Below are 16,698 nucleotides of genomic sequence, written 5' to 3'. Positions count from 1 at the left end.
CAATTTGTATATCGCTATCTTTGTACGCCCTAATTGCTGCTAGTATAGATCGGATTACACGTTTGCTCGCGTTAGCTTGTGGTGAATAGATTTCTGTGCAAATGTGTTTGACTCCAAACCGAGTTAAAAATGCTTTAAATTGACCTGACTAGAAATGGGATCCGTTATCTGTTAAAATTGACTCCAGAACACCAATTGTTTAAAACACTTGTCTTTCTAGGTAGTCACAGATCCTATCGGAGGTAAACTTCCGCAAAAATGAAATTTCGTATTATGATCCAATTTGATCAACCATCCTATATTTTCCTTCTAAGACCTAGGGTAAGGTCCTAGCAAATCGATGCAATGTTTCTGGAACGTTCTTTCCGATACTGTGAGCTTCCCTAACGGTGGGGTCAGTATGGTGTGGTCGGAAACGCCTTAACCCAAAGGTAGGCTATCGAGTTCAGTAATAGGGAGCGCGCACTCTCTCTTTCTGGCGTGCTCAATGTTAGAGCACTGAGAGCCAGATATAGAGAAGATCAGGAAAAGTTTCATTACTGGAAGTTTTAAAGATTTTCACGGTCACGTAGCAGCGAATGTTAGCCTATAACGTGTTGTTCATTTGTATTTGCGATCGAAAGGGAACAGACGCATCGAAAACTGTGGAATAATCTGTGAAAAATTATAAAGAAACATGAGGCACGTGCCCAAGTAGTTGGCGTTTTGGTCTATAGTTATTGAGCAAAGACCAGAAGAAGTGAACATAAAGATAAAAGGTAAATACAAGGGATAGATAGTGAACAGTTCGGTGAGACATATTTGCGTTACAGTGGGGACCAGTCGAGTGAACACCACCGCCCGGTAAGCCTCGCGCAAGTCGCGTTTGCGCTTTCTCCATATTTGCAACGCTGTGGCCAGTGGTCACTGGCAAAATACAAAAGCAATCGGTCGGTAGAAGGAAGCGGCATAAGGTGGAATCGGAGAAGGATAAAGAGATAGAGATCTCGTGAGAGAAGAACCGAGCACACGTGCAAATTAGCCCCAATCGCATGACGCAATAGGCGCTAAGCGAAACAGCCAAACTTAAACTGGCTCATCGGCGTAACCCAAACTGCTAAACCACGCCGTGGTACCAGTATAACACATTTTCCACAATGGCTCACATCCAGCTCTAATCCCAGCACTGGTCCAGCGAATTATCACTAGGGTAAGAGAAGTTTAACAAGTTTAATTAATTTGCCGTTAGAATTAAGAATTTAGAAGAGACATTTATCTAGATTTGTTTATATTTTTATTTAGTATCTAAAAGTAACTGCACCTGCACCACACAGCCGACGAGCTTCGACGTCGGAGGTTCGACGTTCCGACGAGCTTAGAACCGAGCAACGCTAGAAGTGCACAACACCGAAATCTTTTATACACCGTGGGTAAATACTACCGTCGATCCCAGGGTGAACGCCCACAGTAAGACCATTCGCAGCCAGGCTTCCTTCATAAATATGGTAAAGCGGAAGAAAAGGACAGTGAAGGTTTTTAAGGCCCCATTCTGCCTGCTTCCTTCCTCGAGAGGGATCTGCCAATACACGTCCTTTAAGTTGAGGCTGCTGAAGAATCTTACCTCCTTAAGCTGATTCAAAATGAACTTAATCCGTGGCATCGGGCTTGCATCCTTTATCGTTTATGCGGTTATCTCTCAACAGTCCACGCACATTATCCATTGACCCGTTTTCCTCTTCATTATTACAATGGGTTAACTGTACGCGCTATTTAAGAGCTTGATGCATCCTTTCTCCAGCAGCTCTTCCACCTTGTCGTTTATATCCCCCTGTATTTTTGGGTTTTTGGGATAATACCTCTGCTTTATGGGAATGAGGTCCTTAATAATGATGACCGGTTGGTGGTTGGTGGAACTCTTCCACATCATTGTGGTAACTTGTTGACTCGACATGCTGCGGTTCCTCTCTCTGTCACCTTTCATCTACGGCTGGTTGGTTGTGGCACCATCGTGGTTCTGTGGTGACTTTCCTCCCCTATGCCTTCGTACGTCCTTATGAACATTTCATGCGTGGAATGCAGTTTTCCACGCGCCGCTCGATCACCTCTTTCGAGGTTTTCCCTACTGATTCCAAGTGAAACGAACTGTTTTTTTTGCTTTCCGCTCGCAAAAATTGTCGCGGCAAGCTCACATCACAGTTTGTGGGTCTGTCCCACCGAATGTGTGGTGTTTCCCTGGTGTGGCTCGGACATTCATGTCGAATTATAGACATGAATGTCCGAGCCACACCAGGGAAACACCACACATACGCGTTAGTTAGCCTGGATTGGAAGTTGGTCGTGGACTTTCGCACCTCCGCTACTCCAGGGATCCACCGCGCATACGCGCAAGCGGGTCTGGATTGGGAGTTGCCAGTGGTTGTCGCGCCCCCACTACACCTGGGAACACCGCGCATACGCGCTAGCGAGTCCAGATTTGGGAGATGCGTGGCTAGTGACCGGGGTGTTCTCGATTTGTCCTAACTGGGCGTGAGTTTTCGAGTCGGCCTATCCTTGTTTTGCAGGACTTCGCCTGTTGGTCGTGATTCAGGAGTCGGTAAGGCGTACGCGAGATTTGTCCTTTCTCACTTCGTTGCAAAACTACCTGCCGTGGTCGGGAATGGCCAAACTCGACTCCGATACCCTTTGCTTTTAGACGAACCATCGTGCAACGGATCCTTTCCTAGCTCGTTCTTTACGTTCTCCTCTCTTTGGACTGTTAGACTCTCCAAAGGCGGTCCTCCAACTTAACGCTACAAGCTTCCTAATAATTCTCGTCACGATTCGCTCCAATGGGCCTCCTTATATACTAATTGGAGCACACGTTAATTCTCCTGGATTCTGTTCCTGCCTTTAATTCGGCTTTCAGAATCACGCCACCTTCCCGATGGCGACGGCCACAGACTTCTGCTGTTGCTAAGCGGTTCACCGGCGGATTTCCAGGACCCGCTACACTTTATGTCACCCCACTACTCCTTACTCCTCCGCTGCTCCTAAAGCAGTCGCACTTCCTAAACACGCTGCTTCTTTTGCCTTGCGGCTAGGCTTCTCGTCTTTACTCCCAATCCCACTTCCTTGACGTTGCCCAACACCTCCTTTCTTGGAGTGTGGGGAGACTAAATCTTCTCACACTTCTTCCTTCTTCGGAAAACGAAAGATATGGTTGTTGGACAATGTTCCACAGGACTCATCGTAACCGTATTCCAGATGCGTTTCCAAAAATTTTTTTATGCTCAAATTTTGTTCTCCTTGCTTGGGGTGGATAAACCTATCCACTTCCCCTCTCCTTCAGAAAAGGACTGAGCGTTACCCTCGGCCACTGTCGCAACTTTTTCTTATACATCATTTTTCTGTTGGTTCTTTGGTTTTTTTTGGTTGAGGCCGTCAGCCAACAGGTACAACAGGGGAAGCAGTGTAGTACAACAGTATATAGAACAACGGTGTAGTCGCACTTCCAACGATGTACGCAGTAACGGTACGCGTGTAAACTGTGTACTAATACTCTCCACGTGAGGGCGGCTGCTAACAGGTCCCGGTAAGGTCATGTCTCTGCCAAAGATGATGGCTAATTGTAGTCTCCATTAGAGAACTAGAGGAACACTCCATTAGAAGAACTAGCGGGGAGTAGAACACTCCCATCCTTAAGTTAGCCCTTTCCAAGGTGGAACATCATCTGCCGAAGGACGCGTGTCCGAGGGGGGGCTCGGACGCAAATATGCGGACTCTGGGGGACCGGCCGAACTTCCAGTTTGAACCAGGCTTTTTATGAAAAGCGGGCTATGTCGAAAAGTGGTATTATGGAAAGCGGGCTATGGACGAACCCCTTCCCGCCTTCTAGTGGGTCCAATAAATAAGCACTTCAAACTTAACAAAAAAACATAGCAGAGAACTCCCTTATAAAGTCCGGAGATGGGGTCCTCGACCCATCAAACTCCAAGGCCGTCAAAAGCCAAGGAGTTGCTGGGATAGAGAAGCTCCCTACAGAGTGGGGAAACATCCGGTGCGGAGGAGGGTGCCAAGGCATCTTCTTTTAAAGCGGGGCTAGCCATGGGACCACCAAACGGCGTGGAGGTTCATATATGTATACGTTCCACAATTCCTCTACGGTTCTGAGCGCACAGTGGGACAAGTCGTGTTCGTCGCGAGCAAATAAATTTGGAGCGATAAAATTTGGCGCTGGATGTATTTACATCGGGTTGGTCAGAACTTAATAAATCAACCATGAACTTCAGCGGCGCAGACACAGGAGCACCCACTCCAACCCGTAGTGCTATTCTTAAGTGCAAGGCCCTGGGTATTCTCCAGGACTTGCAGAGGATCCAAGTCTTGCAGGCTCTTCAGCCTGTTTCCAAGGTGGACGATGCCATGCTCAACGTGCGACATGGTCAGATAGTCGCCATTTTCAGCGACTTCAAGGCCATCCACGGGGAGCTTGAGGATTTGGACATTTCGCAGATCAGTAGTGAGCTCCGAAGGACTGTTTCAGAGCTCGTAGTGACAATGCAGGCGAAATTGAGCACGATACGACCCTTCGCTCTTCCCGAATGGCTGCCCACTCCACCCTAGCTAACGGAATGTCCACCATGCAGGTTGACTCAGGGTCAGGTCAAAGGTTTCAAGCTTTGCCTCCCTTGCCTCTTCCTACCTTCAGCGGTGGATACTCTGAATGGAGACTCTCTGAGTTTTACTCGATTTTCTGTACAATCGTCGGCGGTAATCCGAGCAACAGTATGGTGGAACAGCTGCAAAGGTTGCACTCTTGCCTTTGGGAGTCCGCTTTCGAAGCAGTTCGCTCCTTGGAAGTCTCCGATGAGAATTATGATGTCGCCCTGAATTTGTTAGAGAAACGATTTAATAGCCGTCGTTTAATATTTCAGGCTCATGTACACGAGATTCTTGGCCTCACTCTAGTGGGAGGGGATTCAATAACAGGTCTTCGAGGGTTATCCGACAAATTCAATGCCTATATGAGAACTCTGAAGAATTTGGGTTCGACAAATGAGATAGCCAGCTGCATCATTGTCCAGGTGCTTCTTCAACGGTTGGACCCAGGTTAAGTGGGAGGAGAGTCTAAATTCTTCAAGTTCCGGCGCCATCCCTACTTGGGAGTCGCTGGCAGAGTTTCTGGAGCAGCGATGCAGGGCTTTGGAGGCTATGGATGTGGCCGCTGGCCAGAGCTATGGAGCTGATCCCTCTTCGGGTTGGAGTGCTTCGCTGGGAGCGGATTAAGCTGTACCTCGCCCCTTACGAATGTAGTTGGAGGACAGGCCCCAACGGAGGGGGGAATGTCGGGTCGGGCAGCAGCACATCGGTGTAATTTTAATGTTATCGAGAGCTTTAGCTTCGAGGTGACGTGTCGGGCCGCCCTCTCTGTATATTTCTTTAGTCCCTGCATGCACCGTCTATCTGCGGATCATCCGGCTTTATCTGCATGCAGAAATATTTTTTTTTTTTAACGTTCATATTTAATACAAATTCGTCTTTTTATTTACGACATTGAAAATTATCAATGACCAAACATATTGGCTCAAGGGTTTTTAGTAGAAGTTGTAAATATTTGTAAAACCATTCAGCCTACTAATTTTGATAAAATTGAAACGGAAATGGTCGAAAATAAAAAAGAAAAAGTAATATCATTGCTAAAGCAACATACTCTATCTATTACCGAAGGCACACCGCAAAGTCGTGTGAATACTGAAGAATTGCATATTCGTTTAAGGGGAGGGTAAGGTCAAATCATGCGAAAAAAGCCATGTTTTTGTGATTTTTTTCCTGACGACACAGTTAAAATTTATTTATTCAACCAACGGTATATTAAAGTATGACATTAGAAGAATGTTTAATAAAATTTTTACAAAAAAATATTTAAAAATATGGCAATGGTAGCAGTTGTCCGGACGTGTCGCCAAAAAAAGTTGAATTGCGGTGCCCCTCATAACTCGGTGCTGGATCATTTGTAATCAAAAAATGAAAATTCATTCGTTAGATAATAGTTCGCCCCAGGTAACGCTGTAAAGGTTTTTTGAAAATTGCAATTTTTTAATTTTTTCGAAGACTTTGAAGTGAAAAACTCAATTTTTTGGGAAAAAATCGGTTAATTTGTCATTGCAAAATCAAAACTATGAACAAAAAAAAAAAAAACTCGACAGCGTTACCTCGTAAAATATGTACAGAAATAGTGTTTAAAATTTCAAAAGGATCGGTGCAGTAGTTTTGAAGTTATGATTGGCACCGACTTTGAAAACGTGAGTTGTGGGAATAACGCTTTAAAGTTTTAAACAAAACAAAATCCAGTGTAAAACGTTTGCAAGCAACTTCGTCAATAACTAATAACTTCGTCAATTTTGCTTTAATTGACTTGAAATTTTGACACAATATTCTTCAGATATTATGCATTCAGTTTAAAAAATAAAAAAAAATGTGAAAAAAAAAAAATTTAATACCTTACCCTCCCCTTAATTGACTCGACTAAGACTGTGCAAAGGCGACCATACAGATTTAGCCCAAGCGAACGGGAGTTAGTACGTGCTAAAATTAAAGAATTGATCGAATATAAAGTTATCAGACCTAGTAACTCACCATTTGCGACACCTGTATTGTTAGTAAAGAAGAAAGACGGTTCAGCAAGACTTTGCGTCGATTACAGGGAATTAAATAGAAATACCGTAGCTGAAAAGTTTCCATTACCTTTAATATCAGATCAAATAGCTAGACTTAGGAAGCCAAATATTTCAATGCATTGATATTTCAATGCATCCTGAATTAATCGAATATACTGCTTTTGTTACCCCTGATGGACAAAACGAATTTCTTGCGATGCCTTGGATTAAAGAACGCACCTTCAGTGTTTCAGAGAGCTAGGCGCTTGGCAGTCTTGCTCATTCGTTTGTAATTGTTTATATGGATGATTTATTAATTGTGAAACTTGTATTAGACGTTTTAGTTAATGCACGATTTTCTTTTTACATTTTAAAGTGCTTTTTCATGAGAACTACAGTGCGCTATCTGGGCTATGAGATAAAAGCAGGGGAGATACGTCCAAATTCTAACAAAATAGAATCACTAGTGGCATTGCCCCCCCCAAAGTCAGTCGCTTCTTTAAGACAGTTCATTGGGTTAGCGTCATATTTTCGTCAATTCATTCCGGGGTTTTCTCAGCTGATGAAGCCTTTATATTTTCTCACATCTGAAAAGACTAGTTTTGATTGGCAAACGCAACACGAAGAAATTCGCAGTTAAATCATAAGTGTATTAACAAATAAGCCTGTCTTGATTATTTTTGACCCTCAATTTCCCATAGAACTGCATACCGACGCCAGCTCTATCGGGTATGGTGCTATACTTCTGCCTATTGGAAACGTTGGCTGTCGTGAATGCTGTAAAACATTTTCGTCACTATCTGCATGGGAGAATATTCGTAATTTTTACTGACTGTAACTCAATAAAATCTTCTCGAAAAAAAGTTTTCACCTACGATTTATCGTTGGTGGGAGTCTCTACAAACATTTGAATTCGAAATTGAATACAGGGAAGGTAAAAGTATGGCACACGTCGACTTTCTATCTAGGAACCCAGTGTGTCGTAAGAATAAGTTAGTATCATATAAAATAGAAGAAAAACGAATTGACTTAACAGAAATATCGGAGAACTAGATAATGGTAGAACAACAAAAGGATCCAAAAATATCAGAAATCCTAACTAAGTTGAAAAATGACGATTTACCACTGGCATTAGTTGCCACTAATAAAATAAGATCAAATATCTTGTATAGAAAGATTCAAAGGAATTCAAAAACTCGTTGTTTACCTGTAGTTCCTCGTAGTTTTCGCTGGTCAGTTATAAATCAGGTACATGGGTCTATCATGCATCTAGGTTGAAAGAAAACACTGGATAAAGTGTACGATCATTACTGGTGGAGATTCGTGGAGAACTGCATTACATGTAGAGTTTCTAAGGGTACGTCAGGAAAACCCCAAATGGGGTGAATATATCATTGTTCAAATAGACGCTTTTACAAAATACGTTTATCTATTTCACACCTTTTCCTTGGATGCTAATACATGTATAAATGCAATGAAATCTTCGATTGCCATTTTTGGCGTGCCAACACGTTTAATTGCCGATCAGGGGTGCAGCTTCACGGGCACAAAGTTTGTGCAATTTCGTTCTAGCCAAAAAATACAATTAAATCTAATTAGAAGGGGCGCAAGTCGAGCCAATGCACTGTGGTTCCGCCATAGGCCAAAAGTCAAAAAATCTGATTTAAAAATATTTAAACTTAATTTACACAGTTTGATTTTAAAATGACCAATCTTCAAGTTAGCAAACCGGTTTTCGCTGGAAACCTAATGTTATATTCTAGAAAAACCATTAAAAGCAAGAAAACGTGTTCATTTCTGCAGCGCATCGGAGCTCTTGAAAAATATTTCGATGCAAACGCTCACTTCAAATCGGTGAGGCAACTGTTCAAGTGCGTATATTAAAATAATTAAAAAAGAATTTTGAAGCTCAATTTTATTTTATTTTAAATTATGATATTAATAAAAACAAACTAGATTTATGTATTTTGTGAAATAAATATTTTGTGAAACATATTTCTTTGTACCTTTTTTGTGTGTCTTAAATTTCTTTACCTAAAGTTTTAATTATGTTCCCCCACGATTCCTCCATTGAATTATAGTTTTTTTATCTTTGTCAGAGTTTTTAGAATCTTAAATTGTTAAAGTTAGGTGTGGAAAGTTGCGGTGGTGTTTGTAATCGTTAATATACTAACATGACTTCTTATTTTTTTCAAGGCCAAATTATACCAGCGGAGCCCCTTTTTCGTCTTTTGTGTATCTAATGCGTCTTTGTGTTCGTCATTTGTGATTGTCTACACTTTATATTAATTTTTTTCAATCAGTTATAATAATTTTTTCGCTTTTATTTTAAATTTTTGTTTTCATTTTCAAAGGCGATTCTTATTATGTCGACTGGTTCATAGCTGTGAAATAAATATGTTTATAATAATCTTGTATTGTTTAATTTATTATTTTTTTGATAAGATGAATGATGAGCAGAGTTTGAAAAGTATACAATTTCAACATAAAAGACAAGAAAGGAAAGCTAACTTCGGGCGGAGCCGAAGTTTATATACCCTTGCAGTTAAAACCGGATATATATCGCAAACATCGGATATAGTTGGCCGATCCTTATGGGAATAGGAATATATAATCGAATTTATTACAATACAAAATCTAAAAAAAGTCCCAAACTTCCATCTTCAAAAATACGAAAGTTGATATTTCTACCAAAAACCATTTCCGATCGTTCAGTTATATGGCAGCTATGGGATATAGTCGGCCGATCCTAATGAAATTTGATAGGTTGGATCAACTGACCAAAAATAGAATCTGTATTAAATTCCAGCTTTCTATCTTCAAAAACACGAAAGTTGGGTCATTTCCGATCGTTCAGTTATATGGCAGCTATAAGATATAGTCAGCCGATCCTTATGAAATTTGGCATGACGTAATGTTTTGCCAAAAGTAGCTCTCTTGTTAAATTTGAACTCTCTAACTCTAAAAACACCAAAGTTATACCATTTCCGATCAATCAGTTATATGGCAGCTATAGGATATAGTCGGCCGATCCGGGCCGTTCCGACTTATATACTGCGTGCAAAGGAAAGAAGGGTGTGTGCAAAGTTTCAAGACGATAGCTTTAAAAGTGAGAGACTAGTTCGCGTAGAAACAGACAGACGGACAGACAGACGGACAGACAGACGAACAGACGGACAGACGGACATGCTCATATCAACTCAGGAGGTGATCCTGATGAAGAATATATATACTTTATAGGGTCGGAGATGTCTCCTTCACTGCGTTGCACACTTTTGACCAAAATTATAATACCCTCTGCAAGGGTATAAAAAAGTTATCAATACTAAATGATTTGTTCTAACTTAGTGTTTCTATGGCTGCTATATGCAATCGTTGTCAGATTTGTATAAAATTTGGTAAGTATGGATGTGCAGTTAGCTCTTAACTGTACAGTTAATCGTAGCACTAAGTGTAGTCCTTAAGAACTTTTGATTGGTAAAGTTGGGCGACCACTGGGTTGATACCTACAGGGTGACAATAAATAACTCGGACAAACATTTTTAATTATAACTTCTTTAGGAACTGTATTTGAGAAAAAATGCAGATACACAACTTTTAAATAGGTATTGTGTTAACATATATTCAGCCGGTTTCAAAGTGGCTTCCTTGGGCTGCGATGCAGAGCCCTAAACGTTTCTGGAAATTTAGCGCAATGGGCCGCAGGTCTTCTTCCGATAATCGATCCCATTCCCGGAGCAATGATTGCTTCAGCGCCTCCAAACTTATGTGGCGTTTAGCACATGCCCTGGAATCCAAAATAGACGACACACTGTAGTGCATCGGATTAAGATCTAGCGAAAAAAGGTGGTCATTCACTGGATGTGATAAAGTGCAAAAATTGGCTTTGCACCAGTCCTGAGTCAATTTGGCTCTATGGGCTGGCGCTGATTCCTGTTGAAACGTCCAGTCCGTATCACAGAAGTGCTGCTGGGCCCAAGGAAGCACAACAGTTTCCAAAATGTCCCGGCGGCACACTTCCTGATTGATTTTGACCGATGAAAACGATGAAATGATCGATGAAAACAAGGGGTGTTTTACCGGTGGCGCATATTCCTCCCCAAACCATTAAAGACTGCTCACATTGACGGCTCTGGATTATTGCAGAGGTATCTGTAGCTTCAACCTTTGGTATGCCAAGCAAACGAACAATGTCGCATTGGCGATTTCCTTGTTAAAACAGTTTTAAAATTGCACAACGATTGTTCCGAAACAAATATCAAATTGAAAGGAATCACAAAAATGTAAATATATTTGTTTCTGAAAAGTACAAGCTATTGATAAATGAATTTATTTAAGGGCTGCATCATAACACATTTATAATAGATTGCTTCAAAGTTTGTCCGGGTTATTTATTGTCACCCTGTATTAGTGATACCGAAGATGAAATTGACAAGATACAATCAAGGGAGTTCGCTCGTAAAAACATGGAGGAGGCCGCTAGATATGAGAAGGCAAAATTTGATAAAAATGTGGCTAAAGTAATAAGGTTCTATGTGGGGGACTATGTGCTGCTTAAAAACAGCGAGAGACAACAAACAAAACTAGATCCTAAGTTCAGAGGACCCTTTTTGGTGGTCGAGGTATTGAAGGGAGATCGATACTTTTTAAAGTCTACACAGAACAATAGGCGTTACAAGTACCCACAAGAAAGTTTGCGAAAGTTACCGGATGTGCAAATTCCAGAAGAGCTTGATATAAATTACAAAGAACAAAGTCAGTTGGAAAAGCCTGTTGAAAAAGAGAATTCGTGAAGCCATGTGATTGGCGATGAACGAGAGTTGCTTTAGAAATGTGTTTGATGAATTCGTGAAGCCAAGTGTTGGGCGATGGAAGAGTGATGTGTTTGATGTCTTCGTGAAGCCAAGATATGGACGAGTAATATGATTAATGAATTTTAAAAGCCATGTGTTTGGCGAAGAATTTAAAAGTTGGCTTGTAATATGATTAATGAATTTTTAAAGCCATCTATTTGGCGAAGAATTTAAAAGTTGGCTTAAGTTAAGTTGGTTAAGTTAAGTTAAGGAATATCATACGAATTTGAGATTATGTGGTTAAGTTTTTGAAAGCAAATAAAAATTATAAAGTGGAATGAAATGCAGATGTTTATTATAGACACGAGGACGTGTATATGTCAGGATGGCAAGTCAGTCTCTCCCTTGACCGACACTATGGTGTGACCATAGGTCGTGGTAGAATATACCAGTTCTGGTATGATGGGGACTCAGTTTGCGAACTGAGGCCGTTTGTGGCTTCGTTGTGTTGCTGGATCTGGTCTCTTTTTTTCACTCGTTACTTCTATTCGTCCCGAGCTTTAGCGAGGCGATTTGTTTAAGCGTGGTGTTATGTTGAGGACTGTTGAGTAAGTGGCGGCTATGAGCAACAAAGGCAACGAAGACTCGCAACACCATCCAGGACTTGAAATGGAGGAGCAGCAAGCTAGCGATCAAGCGACTTCAATTCTCCGACATAAATTCTCGGGTCGGAGTGACTCCTTCACTGCGTTGCACACTTTTGGACAAAACTATAATACCCTCTGCAAGGGTATAAAAATGGTATAAAAAATATATATTTTTAAGGTATAAAAATGTAAACAAAATTCAAACAAAAAAACTTTTAGGAATTCTCATAAAAATTTGACTTAAAATCAAAATGTAAGGAAACTAACAAAATGAAAGTAATACATAATTCATGAATAAACTTACGTAGCATCTGCATCGCGAGAATGAAAAAACTTCTATTCGTTGGATCAAAGAAATCGCTTACACATATTCTTACCCATAGAGCTATGAAAGCAGCTGATCTATGCGTAGACACCCCAGTGCAAAGGCTATAAAGGGGTATGAAGGTTATGAAGGCAGTCTTTGCTCTCTAGAGTCTCTCTCTAGAGAGTCTCTACACGTCTTGCCAAGCTATCGGCTTAATGTAAGGTATGTGTAAAAAAAAATATTTAATAAAATTTAATATTCGGCTATAATTCGACCAATCTTTTTATATAGGGTCGTGATGGCCTGGCTGACAACTTTATCTATAAGGAAACGCTAAGAAAGACCCAATGCATGGCAAAGATCTCCACATCACTACGCGCAGCGACTAAAAAACTTAAAATAATTATAACAATAGAACAGATTAAATTTGGTTGTTAGTTTATAATTAGTTAATTTATTCAATCTAATAATTTTTTTCTGTTTTCTGCAACTATTTCTAAATTAATTTTGTAAACTCATGGTCTAAGAGCAGCTACAACCCTCTACAGACATATTAGGTATAACACTTAACACTAGATTATGATTGTCGTCAAAATACAACAAGCTTAAGGAACTCATTTTAGTCGGAGAACAACACGGCGTAGCTGAAGTCGTCAAGGCGGCCAAGTGTGTGTGCGGATAGTGTTCTAGGTATCCAACTCTGCAATCACCGCTACAAAAGTATGCATCAAATGACGTTGGTGCCACTACAAAATGCCACCCAAAACTTGTAAAATTTACTTTCAGTGGATATCTACAGCATCGCAGATCATGGTCATTCTCGGTGCAGTCCATATAGACGCTGCGCTTTCTTCTATGTTTTTTTATTGATCCGATTTCTATGTGAACTGTCTGAAATAGAAATAGTTTCTTTACTATAAGAATTAAAAAAATAAAAATAAAATTAAAAAACCAGAAAGGAAAGCTAACTTCGGGCGGAGCCGAAGTTAATACACCCTTTCAGTCAAAACAGGAAACATCGGATATAGTTAATCTATCCTTATGAGAATATCATAACAAAACCAATTTATTACAATAAAGCTACTGTTTAGTCGTAACTTGTTTATAAAAATAATATATGAGGGAAATACGTAGAACTCGCAACTTGGGCTACTTAGCTATGAGACGGGGCATAGCAAGCTACGAGCAAATAAAATAGCCCCTAACGAGCCCGAGCTGCATGATATCTACGTGTGTTCCTTACGCCCATGCTTATGAGAAATATTTGAATTGTACCGCCTAAAGATTTTATTTTTTTCGCGGTCTTTCAGAATTTGGAAATGGCTTGTGCATCAATAAGAGTATCAGCTAGCATTCCTGTATTCATCATAAAACTTAGAGGCCCAGACGACCGAGGGGCGCTCGAGAAACGATTTGTTAGTACATATTAAGCTATTTGAAATTTGTTAAGCTAAGAGGAGTTAGTAAGGCAATTTAAAATTCTATATTTTAAATTAGAGGGACAGGAAAGAGATGTAATAAGGTACAGCCCATTGTAGTTGGAACATAATACCCTAAAAGGGTCATGCAGTGCATATGTCAAACTACAATGGTTAAGGAACAGAGGACTAAAGTTTCGAGTCCTTCTATTAGGAATGTTAAATTTTAAGCGTGTTAGTAAATTCTGGCTATCTACATCCCCGTTGATAAGGATATGCATAAAAACAACACCGAGTGTTGTTTAAGTCTGCTACTGTAGGATGGAAGCTGAAGATTTGCATCCCAGTATAGACCTCTAAGTGCGAATATTAAAAAGTTCTTTTGTACGGATTCTATGCGGTCCTTATGTACTCCACATTGGGGACTCCAGACACATGAACCGTACTCCAGTATAGGTTTCCGAGGATTCGGAAAAATCGAGGTATCGAGGTTTCCAAAGATAAAATGGTTTTCAAAATCGAGGTTTCCAAAGATAAGTTAAAAAGTCTTAGAAGAGGTTTGCACAGAGCCCTGGCGCAGTATTTAGCACACAGCTTGGTACTCCGTCGGGGCCTGGCGAATAAATGGGTTTTACCTTTATAAGACCAGATAATAAAATGTTCTCAGAAAAAAACGGACAGAAAATAAGATTTGCTGCTTGAATGTTATATGCGTAAGGCTGATCTGTCAAATTAGGCGGAGAATAAGTTGTTTGAAAAAATTCTGCGAATAGATCGGCAATGGCCTGATCAGAGGTCGCAGAGAAATTTTCAAACGTAAGCAGGGGTGAAAGAGATACGTGTTTACGCTTAGTGTTTACAAAATTATAAAACTGCTTTGGATCCTGAGTAAATTGTATCCGGCAGCGGTCAATATAATTCCTATAACATTCAGCGTTATGCACGGTAAAATTCGACCGAGCTAGTAGGTATCTTGAAAAATCAACAATACTGCAGGATTTTTTATATTTAAGTAAGAGCCTATTTTTAATATTTTTTAGGTTAGTGAGGCACCTTTTCTACCAAGGAGGATTTTTTGAAGCGGACGGATATTTTCATGGCACACAGGAGTCAAAAAATGTATTTAAAGAAAAGTAAAATTTTGACGTGACGTTAAGATCAGTGCATGCCAGAATATCGGACCAATCGTATATATCGATTAGGCTATAAAGCAGAGGTTGGCACGGCCTTATCTCGGGGGCATAGGAAATTTCTCTGCCCGAGCTCTGCCACACACACACAGTATACATGTGTGAAACGTCATGCTCACAGCCTACTTTCGGCTATTCGTTACTAACACTAATGCGGTAAAATCATATCAATGCATTGGGGTGCCGACCACTGCTATAAAGTCTCTGAAAATCAGCTTTACGGAAGCAGCGAATCTTATTTACCACGCATAGAGACATCTGATCGATACCAGGAATAGTTTCGATAGAGACCTCCAGCGTGGGGTGATATGGATCCTCTGGGGTTGAAAGGGGAAAAGCTCTGGAGAGAGCGGTACCATCAGGATCAGATACAAATTACGAATGAATTTCTAACATGGTGAATCTGACCTAGGGACATGTCAAGCGTGCCCGCGGTGAAGTCATGGTGAGTGATAAGTGACAAAGATGGTGAACTCACGGCGTGATCGACGTTGGACCACTTTAATTCTGGGATATTAAAGTCGCCCACCGCTACGAGTTGGTCACGATCAATCTTTATAAGATTAAAGACGTACCGAATAGCGGACAAATGCTGCCAATATGTGGGCGGTTCAGACATAGGCGGTATATACGAACATAGTGATTTTAACGAAAATAAATACTATGTCACCAAACTCTTGGGATTTTCTTGGGAACTTCGGAGCTAAAGATCTCCGGCTTTAATCAAGTTTCTGTAAAGGCTATAACATGGGATGCAAAGGAAGAACTATCAGAATTTAGTTTATGGAGTTTGCTACGGAGCCCCCTAGTGTTCTGATAGGTAAGTGTTAGAGACGATACTAGTTTTTTGGGTTAGTGGACAAGGAAAAGGTGGAAGGTTGGTCAGTGGTTCCGATATGGGGAAGTCTCACTCCCACTGGTTTTTTAACTTTTTTCTTTACGGAACTCGGCTTATGTTCTTGGACGAAAATATTCTCTGGCCAAAAACTGGAAGAACAAATCGTCTTGAACATCAGCGCAGGCACACGAATCTTGAAAGAAGACGTGCGTCTTACATAATTATATTTTAATTTAGCTATATCCTCCACCATTATATCGGCTTTAGTTTTGGCTTTGATATAAGCCGAGATATCAATCTCTGAAGTGTCAGGGGCAAGCCGAGAAACAAATATATGTTTCGATGGAGGACTCACCTGTAAGGGCTTTGGTGTCGCAGGTACGAGAACTGCAGCATCAGTCGGTGCCGGTGGTCCGGACTTTGGAATACCCTTTTGACTCTGAGTGACTCTGACGGGGGTTTCATTTACTAAGACCTTTGGTATCACTTGAAGTGATTTGCTCACATTTGCTCAGACAATTGCTCATTTTCCTTGAGAAATTCGGACGGCAAATTGTTCTCAGTTCTAGCCCTTGGGGTGGCCAAAGACATGAGCGGCTGCGTTAATGCCGGCTGAGTAGACTGAGGCGGATCACAAACAGCGCATTTCTTACGCTTAGGAGACTGCGTTAGTAGCTGAAGGCTGCTAAACTGAGCGTCAAGCGCACAGAGTTGGTCATTGATTTTACGAAAACCAGTGATCAGCTCATTAAATCCATTCTTGGTCTGTCTCATGAACGACCTCATTTCGCCTTGGACAGCACGACAATTTTCACAACAATAATGAATACCAGACCTACGGAATATGGCATCCGAGATTGAGGCAGTGAACCCGGCACACTTGGCGTGTAC

The 16,698-nt window shown here is 40.9% G+C and overlaps 2 protein-coding genes across 2 annotated transcripts in view; one reads left to right on the top strand and one right to left on the bottom strand.

The window, feature by feature from the left end:
* The first annotated feature begins 4,589 nt into the window (after positions 1-4,589).
* On the top strand, positions 4,590-5,244 carry LOC138926925 (uncharacterized). Its single transcript, XM_070282540.1, has 2 exons — positions 4,590-5,067; positions 5,135-5,244. Exons 1-2 carry the CDS (start codon positions 4,590-4,592, stop codon positions 5,242-5,244), a joined length of 588 nt encoding a protein of 195 aa, XP_070138641.1.
* Positions 5,245-12,796: 7,552 nt separating this feature from the next.
* The window catches only part of myo (growth/differentiation factor myoglianin), a 434,902-nt gene continuing 431,000 nt past the window's right edge, over positions 12,797-16,698 (bottom strand). The window contains exon 4 of the mRNA XM_043213331.2: positions 12,797-13,252. Coding sequence (XP_043069266.1) covers positions 12,884-13,252 — 369 coding nt within the window. The 3' untranslated portion in view covers positions 12,797-12,883. The remainder of the gene's footprint in view (positions 13,253-16,698) is intronic.

The sequence above is a fragment of the Drosophila bipectinata genome, chromosome 4 (assembly GCF_030179905.1).
Source record: "Drosophila bipectinata strain 14024-0381.07 chromosome 4, DbipHiC1v2, whole genome shotgun sequence".
Classification (NCBI taxonomy): domain Eukaryota; kingdom Metazoa; phylum Arthropoda; class Insecta; order Diptera; family Drosophilidae; genus Drosophila; species Drosophila bipectinata.
The sequence above is the reverse complement of the archived record's forward strand: the minus strand, read 5'-3'. Positions and strand labels throughout refer to the sequence as shown.